The sequence below is a fragment of the Lissotriton vulgaris genome, chromosome 5, assembly GCF_964263255.1.
Source record: "Lissotriton vulgaris chromosome 5, aLisVul1.2, whole genome shotgun sequence".
In the NCBI taxonomy this organism is placed as follows: domain Eukaryota; kingdom Metazoa; phylum Chordata; class Amphibia; order Caudata; family Salamandridae; genus Lissotriton; species Lissotriton vulgaris.
In genome coordinates this window covers 1,349,926,120-1,349,942,368 of record NC_141693.1, presented here as the reverse complement: position 1 = coordinate 1,349,942,368, position 16,249 = coordinate 1,349,926,120, and the positions used below count along the sequence as shown (strand labels likewise).

The following is a 16,249-nucleotide window of genomic DNA, read 5'->3' as shown; positions in this document are numbered from 1 at the left end:
AGTACATTCACATTTTCTGGATTCCATTTTTTATCAAAATTCCATTTATACTTATTTTTTTTTCTTTCACAGCATACATAGAGGACCATTAAAGAGCAGGTCACTAAGTGCGACCCCTCCATCAACCACAAAAGATTAAAGCATGTAATCGGGCATAAGTGGGAAGAAAAACTCACCATAAACCAGAAAGATGAGTTTGATGACGAACCAGTGTTTAAATCCAATGAGTTACAATACCCAAAATGGTTGACATAGTCACTAATTTCCATGGTGGCCAAGAAGATAGGAAAAAGGCTATACTTTAGATAGAGAGTCAAGCTGAAACCCCCAGGTCATCAGTGAAGGGTAATGTGATGTGACACCCAAAACCTCTTTGGGTATAGCTTGGGGACTTTTGAGTAACATTTTTTCTAATGTAAAACAGACAATCTTGAAACAGTCATCAGTTGCAGACGATTAAGTTCCTTGGTACACTACATTTATATCAAGATGGCAACATTCCATCCACTGTGGTACCTTCTAAGAGGCAGGAATTATATGGTGACCTGCAATCCGAAGGAGCAGAAACATATGAGGCCACATTCCATCCTGTAGGCAATATACTAATGAGCATCCGTGTCCTGAGTGAGTGTGATTATTGAAGGACAGCAATATTTTCGGATGTTAAGTGGGGAATCCAAACTAACACATACACATGCTGCCTCCATAGGATGTGAGCAGACAGTATCAGGCAAGCCTTCTATCTATCTATCTATCTATCTATCTATCTATCTATCTATCTATCTATCTATCTATCTATCTATCTATCTATCTATCTATCTATCTATCTATCTATCTATCTATCTTTCTATCTATCTATCTATCTATCTATCTATCTATCTATCTATCTATCTATCTTTCTATATCTATATATGTGTGTGTGTGTGTGTGTGCGTGTGTGTGTGTGTGTGTGTGTGCGTGTGTCTGTGTGTGTGTAAAGAGAGAGAGAGAGTTTTTTTAACCACCAAAAATAGCAAAGGTTAAAGTGATGTTATAGTTAGGTATGGCAATGATATCTTAGCGTATATTAAAAAAAAAATTAAAAATCCCTAGAACTTCACTGCAAAAACTAAAGGTTAAAATGGCATTATAGTTAGGTGTTGAAATAGAATATAAAATATGTATGAAGTAGCAAAGTATGAGGGGCGTGGCTAGCAAGTCATCATGGCAGACGGAGGCTGTTAGAGCTCCTGTGCCGCCTGGAGAAAACACATCCTGCAAGCCATAATGGGGGGCCGTCCTGCGCGGATTCTGCCACTGTGGTGCCCCGCTCGCCTCGACGGAAGTTTGGAGTCTCCAAGAGCCGCGGTTGCCTGGCGGACTGAAAGGAAGAATCTGCGGCCTAGCCCCACGCTGCGAGCTGGGGCCTCGAGTGCGGGCTGGGCCCGGGACAGTGAACGCTGCCCGCCGCGGTGTCGGGGGACTGCCCTGGTGAGATTGCCTGGCGCACTGCCCGACTGCTAGCGGAGCCAAGGGGGTGCGGGCTGAGACCCCCCAATACCCTTGGTGCAAGGTTTCGAGGGTCTGGGAGCGACCACCCGGAGAGAGGAGCTGGTGCCCGGAGGTGAGCTCTGCCTGCGGGTTACCCCGAAACCGCATCGCACTGGCGTCCCTGAACAGAGACCTGTAAGACTGCCGCCGAGTGGGGGGAGCACGGAGACACTGTGGAAGGCACCGAACTGACCACATCTGCCTCCCCCCTCCACCCTCCCTGCTGACATTGCCGCTGCTGGAGAGCCAAGACGGCGGGATTATACAAGTGCCGACGGCCTGGGTTGAGGCTGAGGACGCGGAGAGAACCACCGAAATTACCCTGTGTGAGGAAGGGGTATGGATGGAGGGGAACTGCCGACCTAGAACCGCGCTACACCGCAGGGGTGAGGACACGGACGGTCGGCGCCAAACCCAGCAGAGACGCGGGAACGGACCCAAGAGACGAGTAGGGGTGCAAAGAAGGCCGCCATTGTTGCCCTGGGCGGGGAGTGCAAAATCACCCACCCTGGGTCTAAGGAGACGGCGAAAGCTGGTTGCCCACCCTGTGAACTGGTCCCTGACACCCCACCGAGGTGGAAAGAGGTGAGTGCGGCCTGCGACTTCATGAGAAATAGTGACCTACCTGGAACCCTGTTGAAAGGCCGACCACCTATCGAAGACTCGAGAGACCGCAGGGCTGAGACGGGAACCCGAGTGGAAGGAACACGGGAGGTGATAGGTGCCTGCCCTGCGACGTAGCCCGAGCCACTGTGTGAGCCTCCGGACGACAACCATGGTACGAAAAGGTACAAAGGCCACGGATGGCAAGGAAGGAACATCTGCGGGGCCTACTCCAGATGCGGGCCTGGGAGGTTCCACACCTCTAACACTGAACTCTACCCTCTCGGAGGACCAACAGGGGGACAAACTGGATCTGATACTCAAGGAAATCAGAGACTCCAGGGCCGCAATGGAGACGCAAATGGGCACCCTTACCACTAATCTCTCACTGCTAAAAGCCGATCACGATAAACTGGCGGACAAAGTCAAAGACCAAGGGCTGACGCTGATGGACCTCACCCCGACGGTGGCGGAACACACCGACTCCATCCAACAAATTCAACACCAAGTAAAAACTCTTATGGAACGTGTGGGGGACGCAGAAGGTCGCAATCAACGCAATAACATCCGCGTCATTGGACTTCTGGAATGCAGTGAAGGGCCCCACGCAACGGAATTCATGGAGCAGTGGTTCCGAGATAACGTAGCTGCAGAGGGACTGTCACCGTTCTTCTGTGTGGAGAGAGCGCACAGGATCCCCACCGGTCGACCGAGACCGGGACAACCACCACGGCCACTGATTGTTAAGATTCTCAACTACCGAGATAGGGACGTGCTGCTTAAACAGGCCCAGATGAAATCCATCATAGAGTACGAGAACAAACGTATCTCACTATACCCAGACTATACCAACCTGGTGCAGAAGCAGAGGTCCTCCTACTACGAGGTAAAAAAGAGACTCCAGAGAGCCAAACTCCGCTACGCCCTATTGTTTCCTGCACGCCTCAAGGTGATCCACGACAACAAAACTCACTTCTTTGAAAGCCCCACGGACGTGGAAGAGTGGCTAGAAGTGATGGATATCGAGTAGAACCCGGACCCAACCCAAGGTTCATCGGCCAGCGGATCCAAGGACGGTTCAGATCACGCGGAGGACAGATCAGGTGCACGTAGTGCGGAACAGAAACGGCGTAAACCTACTGCTCACCAACAGAAACAAGGACAGGATGATGCTATCGCAATGGTGGGCTCCTTCAGGGAGGAACGAGGGACAATTAATACGGACACTGAAGACAGCACTGTACATTCGGACTCGGAAAACAGTATGGTGTTGTTCCCGACTGTAACACCTAGAGCGGCAGATGAACTTCTAGACAATGCCCAGGAATGACTCCTAACATGGATGAGACCTGGAAATTCAGGTCAAATTGGTATCTTTTTATTATAAACTGAATGCACAGCCAAGACATGGTGGGGGAAGGGGACCTACAGACGGGGTGCATGTTTGTGTTTATATATTGATATGTTGAAACTTGAGGTAACCAAGTTGTGTTTTCTATATACTGTCTCTGACATGAGGACCTCACACACCCCACACTCCTGTGAAACACAGGAATATAACACTGAATAAGCAGGGAAAATGTCCCCCCTCCCAAAAGGCGGCCAATGGTAATGGACGGTTGTATGATACCTCTCCCGGCGGCGCCGTTGAGCGACGGCGCAGACAAGTATGGCTCTTTGGACACGGCTCAAGCTTAGCCGCCCCCCAAAGCGTATGCACCACAGATTGTTTGGTTATGTTTTACAGTTTCATGTTCGGCACAGCAGGGTTCCGAGGCTGCGCTTCCAGAGTTTGTGTTTGGGAAGGGGAGGGAACCGTCTCCAGGCTAGCACTGATAATGTACATATTGCAATATGAAAAGATACCCACTGTGACACCTGTATTTGGATATGGCGGAAAAGAAAGGGAAATATAGGCTGGTTACTTGGAATGTGCGAGGGCTAGGGGCGATACTGAAGCGACATAGATTACACGCCTTCTTGATTCTCCAGCAAGCGCACATAGAATTCCTACAGGAATACCACCTAACACAGTCCGAGGCGCACACATTACGGAAAAAATGGAGGGGAACCATATTTTCCACCACGTACTCTGCCTTCTCCAGGGGGGCCACGATATGGGTGCGATACGGTACCCCTTTCGTGGAACTGGAGAGGAGGGTGGATGAGCAAGGGCGCTACATACTGGTAAAGGGCACACTAAACGGTACAATGGTAGTCTTGGGTAGCATCTATGCCCCGAACTTTGATCAGGACAGATTCCTTGCAACCGTGGGTCGGGCATTGGCAGACTGGATAGACATCCCCTGGGTCTTAGGGGGAGACTGGAACATGATACTAGATGTGGACCTGGACAGATCACACCCTCCCCTCCAGGCAAAAGGGGTACATAAACTGTCTGATTCATTTAGAGCATGGCTTCAGGGATGGGGAATTACAGATGTATGGCGTACGCTACATCCAACACACAAAGAATATTCATACTACTCCCCACTGCATAACCTACATACCCGCCTAGACAGATTTATCTGCACCAACTCCTTAACGACAGAGTGTAGGTCCTCAGACTACCTTACCAAAACATTTTCGGATCATAGGCCGCTAACACTTGACCTACACTGGGGAAAGATACCCTCACCAGTACCCACCTGGAGGCTCAACCCCTCACTACTTGAAGACGGTCCGTTCCGCACACACCTTGCCGACATGTTAACCAATTACTTCAGGGAAAACTGGGACTCCACGTCCTCGAACTTGGTAGTATGGGATGCAATGAAGGTTGTGATAAGGGGAGCTGCGATTGGTCGATTGGTGGGAGCCAGACAAGAAATCCATGAAAAACTCTGTGAAGTGGAGAACCGCCTGAAGGGGCTTGAGACCGAGGTAGGAATAGACCCCGAGCGCAAAGGCGACTCACAATTGTGTAACATTGAGCATGCAGAACTCCTGGAAACCTTAAGGGTAATGGACTATGGGCACTATCTGAGACGACAGCAGGCGGAGGCGGATAGATTGGGTGCACTGCTAGCTCGTTTGATCCGAGATACCCCTGAGATCCCAATAATTACGAGCATCCGGGATGAAACGGGCAGGCAGGTAAACACACAACTAGAAATTAACACTGTGTTCAAGACCCATCTAGAGAGACTCTATGCTCCTCCCCCTGCAGATGCTAGGGATGCCATGATAGACTTCCTAGGAGAACTGACAATTCCAACCCTGACCCAAGAGATTCAGACAGCCCTAGCCAGACCCATAACGCAACAGGAAATAAAAGTAGCTATCCACACACTTAACCGGGGTATGGATGGACTGCCTGGGGAGTTTTACCAAACTTACCCTGAAACACTGGCACCCGTCTTGGAGAAAATTTACAAAACTGTTTATGAGGCCGGCCATCTACCAGCCACGACTATGCAGGCCTTGGTAATATCCATTCCGAAATCCGGCAGAGACACCCTTGACGTGAGCAACTACAGACCCCTCTCCATGCTCTCCACGGAGTATAAATTCCTTAGCAAAGCTATTGCCTTACTGCAGTCCCCATCACTTCTCGCTTGGAAGAGAGGCCTGGACTTCTGTATGGGGATGGAGAGGCCCATATTTCTGGCCCGCGGCTGCCCCAGCAAACACTACAAGATATGGAAGAGGTGGGCCGACTACAGGGGAATCTGGCTAGAGCCCCCGGTAGAGCAGGATCCGGATCCAGACATATGAGTGAGCGCGATGACCGGATGGATGTGTGTGATCGACCGAATGCCGTGCGGGGGGAGGGTTCTGGGTGGGATAGGAGGGGGGGGGGTAGTTGGGGGTGGGGTTAGGGGGAACGGGTGGGGGGTCTTGTTTCTTGTGATTGTTCCAATTGTTTTGATCATGAACGTAATGACGGATTGCGTTATTGTACAACTTTATTGATACCTGGCAGATACCTCTGGGGTACAGAGGTCTGTGACTATTTCTATGATCTGTCAATAAAATCTGTTTTGAAAAAAAAATGCTATCGCCTTACGAATACAAGCCCATCTCCCTGGTCTGATCCACACTGACCAAAGTGGCTTTCTCCCAGAGAGGAGCACTTCCCAGAATACGAGGCAACTCCACGCCCTCATGACGACCACCCCACAAGAACTGCCGCCCGCTGGCTGCATAGCCCTGGATCTCCGACAAGCGTTTGATTCCCTGACATGGGACTTTATGTTTGAAGCCTTAAGACGCTTCGGCTTCCCAGATGCCCTGATAAAATGGATTAGTCTGCTATACACGAATCCAACGGCTAGAGCACGCACAGGCAGGCACACCTCAGACAGTTATAACGTTCACAGGGGCACCCGACAGGGATGCCCGCTGTCGCCATTGCTGTTCGTACTTACACTAGAACCCCTAGCGATTGCACTCCGAACTAGGGCAGCGGAGGCGGGCATACCAGTTGGAGATATCCATAATTTGGTCTTCATATATGCCGACGATATAATGGTGTTCCTTCGAAATTTGCAGGATGATCATTCACACCTAGCGACCATCTTTGAACGATTTGAGAATATCTCTGGCCTGGCCATAAACCCAGGAAAATCCCTGGGCTTCTTTTTCCGGGAAGGACAGCGGCCTACCCATATACAGTTTGGTACCTATGAGATCCAGGTAGCACCGACCACATTTAAATACCTCGGTATTAACGTATATCGGAGTCCGGAGACCAGATTGAGGGTAATGTACGGAGGGCAATCAATGGCCTTCGGGGTAGCGTGAACTTCTGGACGTCCCTGCCCCTATCTGTATTGGGCCGGGTGGCGATCTCAAAGATGGTCCTACTTCCCCGGATACTGTACCACTTCGTAAACTTACCAGTGCTACTTCCACAACAAATTTTTACCACACTAAACACATTTTTAATCAATCTCATATGGGGGTCGGGAAGACGTCGAATAAGCCTCAAGAAATTACAACTGAACACCAGACAGGGAGGCCTAGGCGTACCAGACCTACGAAGCTACTATTATGCAAGCCAACTCCAATGGCTAACACGCTGGGTGGCGGGTAGAAACCTACATGAGATTGCTTTTACAGCAGACAAACTGGCACGCGGAGACTTACACTCCCTTCTACTGCCTGCTGCCAAGATCCCCAGAGACTGCCACCCCCTATCACAGTCACAAATAAAACGTTTTTTTTAAAAAAAAGTAGCAAAGTATGAGAAACTTACATATAAATTCAACGATACATGTACGCAATTTAAGGTATGTGGGCAAGAGTTTTTGAAAACATACTGAAGAAGGCATGCAATACATTATGATGTAATATATTGGACTCAAATTTCCTCTTTTTTTCTTTCCTGAGAAGAATGAGTGTGTAAATCAGAGAAAGAAACATGATGTGGGGGATAATAGTCTGCTGCATTTCCATGTACATAGGTGAAGAGGAATGGGGCGGGACAAAGAAAATGTGGAGAAGTTAGGGGCTCATGCCAAATAGAAGGAGGGATACAGGGAGATTCTATTTTCGTACACATAATATGTTTTTCTGTCTTTCTTACCTTTGTAACAGCTTAGTAACAGCTATTGTAATTAATGCGTAGGAGAATATTTGGATTAGAGTGAATGGTTGTATCTAATATGTGAGGGAGTGCAGGAGGTTTGCTGTATGCTGACCTCATCATGGGCTTATGTTTCAAAAAGTTTTGCAAATATTTACACAGATGTTGCAATATACATGTATATTTGCTGTCTGTAAATCAATTAACAATTGAGATGAAATAGATAGTATTTTGTCCAGCTAATTGTCCACCTTCTTGGAGACTAGCAATTACTAGATGATGCTAGTGTAGGCATCTACCTTAGAAAAAGTACTGAATCAGCTCTTGCATCTCTTCTCGATGACTTACAGATAGCTACTAAAGACAGCAGCACCAGATGTCCTCATTTTTCTAGACTTATCAATGGCTCTAGACACGGTAAACAATACAATCTTGCTTTCTAGATTACGAACCATGGACTTATTGGGACTTATTGGTACTCTGTAGGCACGGTTCTCTTCTCTTCTAAAGAAAAGATGCCAAAAAGTCTTCTTAGGCAATTTTACATCTCATACCTTTTTGACTGGTTTCCCACATGGGTTCTATATATGCTGCCTCTCATTAAACGTATTAGTTCCATTGGTTGTAGGTTTTATACCAATACTGACGATATTTAAACTAATTTTTCACTCAGTGGAGCATCAGCCGTTTTAACTGCTCTTTCAAACTGACTATCTTAACATTACATCATGGATGGGCCAATATTGGCTCACACTAAATATGGAAAAAGCTGAAATGATTGTCTGTGAAAGGGACCCATGACGACTCTGACTACCCTTTCTTTGTCCTGATTTTTTTTATCCTTTTCCAACTTCTAAGAAATCAGTGAAAAGTCTTGGTGTGAGCCTCAATAGCAATTTAAATCTTGTAATCAATCAATCAGTATTTGTAGAGCATGGCTGCTTCATCTGTGATGGTCTTGAGCCATTGTCGATTAAATTGCCTGTTCTCCTATCAGTTGAACATGCATGCCTTAAGGCTCTTCCTGAATTGCTGGAGACATAGTGAGATCTCTGAGGTACAGGAGGAGGTCGTTCCAGGTCTTGGCCACCATATGAGAGAAGGAGCGCCCTCCCCTGTTCAGGTCTCAGCACTAGTGTTTTTCTGATTCCCCTACTCACATTAGAATATGGGAAATCCATGATTGCTGCCCTCAATGGCACCACACTTGATTATTGCAATTCACTTTACTATGGTATTTTTAAATACCTTATCCAAAGGCTAAAATTAGTTCTAAACCAAGCAGTCAGGTTAGTAATTGGTGCCTTTGTTTTTTTGTCAACCGATTTAATCCCATTTACATTGGCTAGCCATCCAGAGTGGAATCTCTTTTAAAGTACTCTGTACATAGCACAAATGTCTCTAGAGCCAAGCCCCTGAATTCCTAATAAATAAATATACTTAAATAATCCCATTCCATTGCTTGCCTCATCTTCTGCTCTTCTCAGGCAATCCTCCTTCAAAAAATGCTACTCTCTGTAGCAAATTGTTTCTTTTTGTCACCTCATCTCACTTATAGAATTCCTTACCTATAGAGATAAAAAACATCTCATCCTACACTCTTTTCAGGCAATTAAATAAACTTTCTTTTCGCCTGATCTTTTCTTTCCTTTTTCTTATGATGGGCAATCTTTGTGCCAATAAACCTTTTGGTGAAATTTCCATATTTAGCTTTTAACATTCACTCTAACATTTTGGGCATGCTTTTATGAGCATTGGCCCACCTGGGTGGGATTGGAGAAAAATGGACAGACAGATGTTAAAATAAATAAAGAGAGGGATGAGACAACCAACTTAGAGAGCACTGACATTGAGGATTGAGAGGCAGATTTACAAGAAACCTCTAGAGATGCGTCAGTTTCCCTGCACCAGCATGCGAAACCCTTGCGCCACCATGGATGCGCCGTATGTATAATACAGCGCACCATGGCGCAAGGATTGACAGATGCTTCAGAAATTCTGGCACATCTGTTGGCCCAAAAGTCATGCTTTGCTGAAGTTGTGTCGCAAGCACGACGTAACTCCAGGAAGTCATGGGGAGGCCTATATTTATACTGTGTGACTCCTTACGCCTGCTACAAGAAGGAGTAAGCTTTTGATGCAGTAGCATTCTAGAAGTGGCGCAGTAAAATCTTGTGGATTTCACAGCGCCACTTCCATGTGGCTTTCCTGCTTGGGAATGCCCACCCTGCATACATTATATCTGATGCAGGTATAATGTGACGCAGGGCTTTACAACGTGATGCATCGCCCTATATGTATCACTTTGTAAATTGGCTGCATTGTGTACACTCCCTCTGCTTCACAAAAGTGGCGCAACGGTGGCCCAAAAGTGTTGCAAGGAGGCTTATAAATCTGCCACTGAGTTTTGAATGGGGAAGTAAGGAGCTATTGAACATCAAGGCCCACCACCTGTTTTTAAGAATAATTTCCAGGTATTGGTAAAAAACTTTATCCATACCTCATAAGATAACCCACACTGTAGGACACTGTTTCTCGCTATTTCACACATGTCGCATGTGCTGAGCTTAAAAACCTGAGCAGCAATCGCATATTCTTCCATGAGAGGTTCCTGTGGAGAATAAAAAACAAGAAACACGTAAAGACTACTTTCCTAGATTGCTGCTGATCACATAGAGAAAACGTGTACATCACAAATTGTTCAACATGGATTTTTAATTGGAGTTTCCAAAACCTATGTGCTTTGGCTACATTAACAATTTTCCAATTGTAAAGAAAATTTAGCTGAATATTGACAGATTTGGTTTCCTGATCACATTTTTTGAAGGATGTGAATGAACCAGCATGTTCGAACTATTGGTATTTAATGTAAGATTTATATTGTTTAATCGTATCTATGCAATGTACAGCTGCTCTCCTTCCAGTCTATTCAAAAGCTCAGACATTCAGTTCCTGCTTGGAGACTTTGGGCCTGATTTAGAGTTTGACGGATTGAATACTCCATCATGTGACGGATGTCTCCTCTACAGTATTACAAGTGCTATAGAATATAATGCACTCTAAACCTTTTGTCATCTGTAGTAACTAGTTTTAAAATGCACATTTAAAGAGTGTGCTGACTGTTTTATTAATAAATTTAAATTTTTAGAGGTGTCATCTGCACTATTGGGAACAAAATAGACATATTTATTAATTAATGTAATAAGATAATGAATGTAGTAACATACTTATCTCAAGAAGTGGTTGCAAAATGTGCATCAACTCTGTGAGCAGTATTTTATTTTGTGAACAGGTCCATGTACTAATAGGTCGGTGTGCAAAATTAGGAATTACAAGGGATCGCAGTTGACTTGCCCAATTAATATTCATTAGACATGTTGCACTTTGCAACATTATATTCCTGAGTTCCTTAAAGAAACGGGGTCGCTTTTTCGTTTTAGGAAAATTCAGTAAGAGTACACAGAGTTCCGCTGGACCACAACCGAATCCCTTCAAAGCTGCTGCCCTGATTCACAAAGGGGAAAAGGTGGGAGCACGAATGGCGGGACCCCTTTCCCTTAAAGAATCAGTTACCATCCCAACTTGGAATTCAGTAACTGATTACTGTTTTGTGACCAGAATTATGGTCACAAACTATTGATACATAGTTTACTGCATCTCAATTTGGAATGAAACACACCTAAGACACTCCATTTAAATTATGATTCAGTTATGATTTCTAAACCTATTTTACGATTTGAAAGAACTTTCATTAGTCACAAAGGGCCCGATGTAGGTAAAAGCGATTTTCTGATTTCAAAATACCGAGGCGGTCCGAATCGGTATCCTGAAATCGGAAAACGAGATGTAGCTAAAAAAATGCGAATTAATACCGAATCGGTCGGCATCGGTAATGTGAATCGGTACGTTCCGATTCGGCACGGACCGATTCGGTAAGTACCGAATCGGCTAACACCGAATCGGATATTACCGATTCGGCTAACACCGAATCGGAAATAGCCGAATCGGTAAAATCCGATTCGGCAATCAAAGATTCGTAGCTACGAAAACAAATCCATGGCGAAAAAGCCCATAGGAATGCATTGAAGAAACCGAATCGGTAAAATACGAATCGGATAATACCGAATCGGATTTTACCGATTCGGTAATATCCGATTCGGAAAATGCCGATTCGGCAAAGCCGATTCAGCCAATGAGGTGGCTCCCCCTCCCCCACCCAAACTGGGAGTGGCAACCCTGGCAGGTGCAGCTAATTAAGAAGTTTCTGGAGAGCCAGCCTGAGCTCAACACTCACAGTTAGCAGCAGTGGGAGTAGGAGGGTGTGAACTGTAGTGAAGAACATGGCAAACCAGAGCGAGAGCCAGAAGTCCTCCCAGAAGAGGAAGCCCAAGTTCAGCGCCACCGAGCTTCAGGTGTTGGTCGAGGAGGTGGTGAGGGTGCACCGCCAGCTGTTTGGAAAGCTGTCCCTCAATGTGCCAGACAGCACCAAGAGGAGGATCTGGAGCGAAATCGCCCAAAAGGTGAATGCTGTGGGTGTCACCCCCAGGTCCGTGGATGATCTCAAGAAGAGATTCTACGACATCCGCAGCCTCACAAAAAGGAAGATGGCAGAGATCCAGAGGCAGGCTGGAGGCACTGGTGGAGGCAGGAACCCGGCGCCACCCCTCACAGACCTCGAGGAAATGGTCTCCTCCACCATTGAGAGGGAGAGTGTCACTGGAATTGGGACCCTGGACAGCTCTGCCAGAGCTATAGCTACAGGTAAGAAGCATGCGCATCATGACACACCCTACCAGACACCTCCCCATTAGACACAATGCATAGGCAAACACCAGCACAGTACTGTAACCAACATACAAGAGACAAGCATCATGGTACATGTAGTCAGCAGAAGTTAGCAAAATATGCCAGTGCAGAATCACAAGACAGGAAACAGTGTGACACAGTCTAAGGAGATGCAAGGACATGTGGAATGCTTTAATTGTACTGACTGTAATACATCGGCACTCAATTTACAAATGCCTCTTTGTACCTAGGGGCACCATCAGGCGGACAACCATTGTCATCAGAGGCAGCAGCACCATCTGACACTGCACTCGCAGGGCCGAGCACCAGCCAGGCTGCCGAGGAGGAGGAGGACGGAGACACCCTAGGGCTTGGTACGGAGGGAGACCTGGTGATAGACTTCGAAGCACTGCACTCCCCACAAATGGCCAGCACACCCCCCTTGCAGTTCTCCCCTGAGAACTCCCCGACAAGGGACACCCTACCACCTACACCAGCTACTGCCACAACCATGGCTTTGCCACCAGTACAACCTGTCCTGGGAGCAGGGGCTCAGGGACCGGCCAGCACCACACCACCACCAGTGGCACCCCAGCCCACTCAGCAGGCCGGCAGCAGCAGTGCCCGGCGCCGTGCCATCACCACCACTGCTGCACCAGCACGGGAGGGCAGTGTCTTCCTGGGCCTCGAGGGAAAGATGGTCAGGATACAGAGGCAGCAGGCAAAATCCACGATGGCCTGCCAACGCCAGCTCCTGCAGCACAACCTGCAGATGGGAGAAATGGTAAAGGGATTTCAGGCCTTCGTGGAATCAAACAAGGAGGTGGCAGCAGGTTTAGGCAGGCTAACCACTGCCATAACCCAATCATGTAGCAGAGAGGAGGAGCATGAGCTGGTGCGCAGGCGGGATGCCCGGGTGCTGAACCGCGCCATGAGCCGCCTTGCTGCGGCAACGGCACAACTGTGCCAGCGCAGCGCAAACATGGAATCTAGCCTGAGTCAGAATACGGCTGAGCTCACAAGGGGAATGGCCCGGATCACCACTGCTATGGAGGCCATGATCATTTCGAACACAGCCACAAATCCTGCCCTGGACCTGGGGGATGCTGGGGACAGCAGCAGCCGCAGCAGCCCGGCCAGCGCAGCGTCTGAGCCACGTAGGAGCACCAGGCGCTCGGCAGATGCTGCTGGTCATTCAGAGGGGGCTGAGGGACACCCCAGTGGGGCTGGCAAGCGGGCAAAGAAATAGACTTGCAAGGGCAGGTGAGGCAACCTGGACCTTGGACTTTTGTTTTCTTTTACATTACACCATTTTTTTGTTGCACATCAGTGCAGTAACTGTGTTGCAACAGAATTAAAATTTGTTTTTTCCCAACAACCATTTAGCTGTCTTTGCATCTGTACTCACTCAGAAATAGTTTTCAGTAATCTCCTCACGTCTGTATCTGCCATCACTTGGCGTACACGCCCCAGCTGGCTGTGTCAGTGGCACAGCTTCGTCGTCGTCATGGTCCTCGTAGTCAGACAACTCCACCTCAGTGCCCTTCTTCACCGCAAGGTTGTGTAACATTGCACATACAGCTATGATCTTGCAGCAGGTGATGGGGGTATACTGCCTTGCACCTCCACTCTTGTGCAGGCATCTGAATCTACTTTTCCAGATGCCAAAGGTCCGTTCGACAACATTCCTTGTGCGTATGTGGGCCCGGTTATACCTCCTTTGGCTGGGTGTGGAGGGGTTGAGGTAGGGGGTGAGTATGAATGAGCGGAGGGCATATGCACTGTCGCCTGGAAGAGAAAGGGGTTACATTACACACATGCATACATGTATTCCACCTAGCTACTATGTGTTATGGGGGTCTGATGATGTGTCTCACCTAGGAGGTATCCTTCACCAAATTCGCCAGCCATCAGCCGTGCATAGATGCCGCTCTGTTGGAAAATATAGGAGTCATGGGTACTCCCTGGAAATTTTGCAACCAGGTCTGTGATGGTGCACTTTGCATTGCAGATCACCTGCACGTTGATGGTGTGTGTAGATTTCCGATTGCGGTATATGTATTCGGTGTCCGCTGGTGGGCAAATCGGAATGTGCGTGCCATCTATGCAACCAATGATTTGGGGAAATTGTGCCATCTGGTAGAAGTCAGCTTTAGTTTGTAGCAGTTCTGCGTGGGTTGCAGGGAAAGAGATGTATTGGTCCATCCTGTGTATCATGGCGTCAAGGAATGTGTGGAAGAACCTTGACAGGCTGCTCTGGCTCACCCCTCCTGCCGCTGCAACTCCACTTTGATAGCTGCCAGACGCTAGCAGGTGTAGGCTGCATAGCACCTGGATGTGCGCAGGGATGGCGTGTGCCCTTGGGGTGTGGTGGTCCAAGAATGGTTTGAGATCCCTGCTGAGCTCAAGTATGGTGTCAGAGTCCAGCCTGTATCTCTGTAGGATCTCTGCCTCTGTGAGCATGAACAGGGTTATCCTCTGTCTGTAGACCTGTTCATTTCGTAGCCATTCCCTCTGTCCTTCCTGCTGTAGCCGTAGCCGCCTCGCAATGACATAAAAAGCTGCCATCCTGCAACTTGCAATGCATTTTGGGACTGTTTATATGGGTGGGAGTTGGTTACCACCTGATTGGAATCCATGGTAAATACCGAGTGAATTCTACAGATTCTGAGCCGATTTCGGTGTTTCTGTGCCTCCCTACATCTCCCCATCTGTCGGAATCGGGGAATTTCCCGATCGGCGATTCATACGAATCGGTATGTTTTCCGATTCGGCTCATGTCCGAATCGGTCCATCTACCGAATCGGTACATGGACCGAATCGGTTATTCTCCGATTCGGTGTCACTACCGAATCGGTACATGGACCGAATCGGTTATTCTCCGATTCGGTGTCACTACCGAATCGGTACATGGACCGAATCGGTTATTCTCCGATTCGGTGTCACTACCGATTCGGTACATGTACCGATTCGGTGTTTGCATCCGATTCGGTGTGTTGCCGATTCGTTACATATCCGATTTTCGGTATGTACGTATCGGATTCTATCCCATTCGGTACACATTCCGATTCGGTTTTCACTCCGATTATTTATTTTTTTGGTTCCCTACATCTCGATGGCTGTTTACCGATCGGTAAGGGCCAGAAATCGGTATTTTCGGCCGTTACCGATCGGTAACGGCCTACCTACATCGGGCCCAAAATGAGCTCACAAACCTTTCATTTTTTCAAAATGCAGGGTTTACAACCACAAAATCCCTTTGCACATCAGACCTATAGTGGGACGACCAGGCCTTAGATTGAGGTCTAGGTCCTGGCAGCACCACGCTGTATGATTGGATAACATAAACCATGGATATAGTGTCAGAGTAGGCCCGAGCGACCTTACACCCCTTTATTTATCTCCTTGGGTGGTGCTCGGCCCGAGAAATGACATGGTGGGTATTGCGTGGGTTAGAGGCCGGGTAGCTCTCTATATCCCTCCCAGTTTTTTATAAAGTTCCAACTTGAACAACTCTTTACCATTGCAGCAAACATACAAAGTATCGCAACCTCTGGCTTGGATCGGGGTTTGGCCAGGCACCATACTTCTTGCTCTGGGATGTGTTTCTGGACCCGTCTTTTCGCCGTCCGTGATGACTCAGTTGTTGGCACCCTGGAGGTATACTATTTCAAAGGCACTGTTGTAACTGTACTACCCATCTCTCGAATTGGGGGGGTGCTAGATGAGTCATGCCTGTGAAGCGTGGAAAAAGAGGCTTGTGATCCATAATTACTTTGAACTCCTGTCCACAGAGGCACA

At 47.7% G+C, this 16,249-nt stretch overlaps 1 protein-coding gene across 1 annotated transcript in view; it reads right to left on the bottom strand.

Annotated features, from left to right (window-relative positions):
• AMPD1 (adenosine monophosphate deaminase 1) overlaps positions 1–16,249 on the bottom strand; it is a 488,628-nt gene that overhangs the window by 18,739 nt on the left and 453,640 nt on the right. Inside the window, exon 14 of the mRNA XM_086923284.1 lies at positions 10,164–10,274. Within this exon, the coding sequence (XP_086779410.1) occupies positions 10,164–10,274 (111 nt within the window). The remainder of the gene's footprint in view (positions 1–10,163; positions 10,275–16,249) is intronic.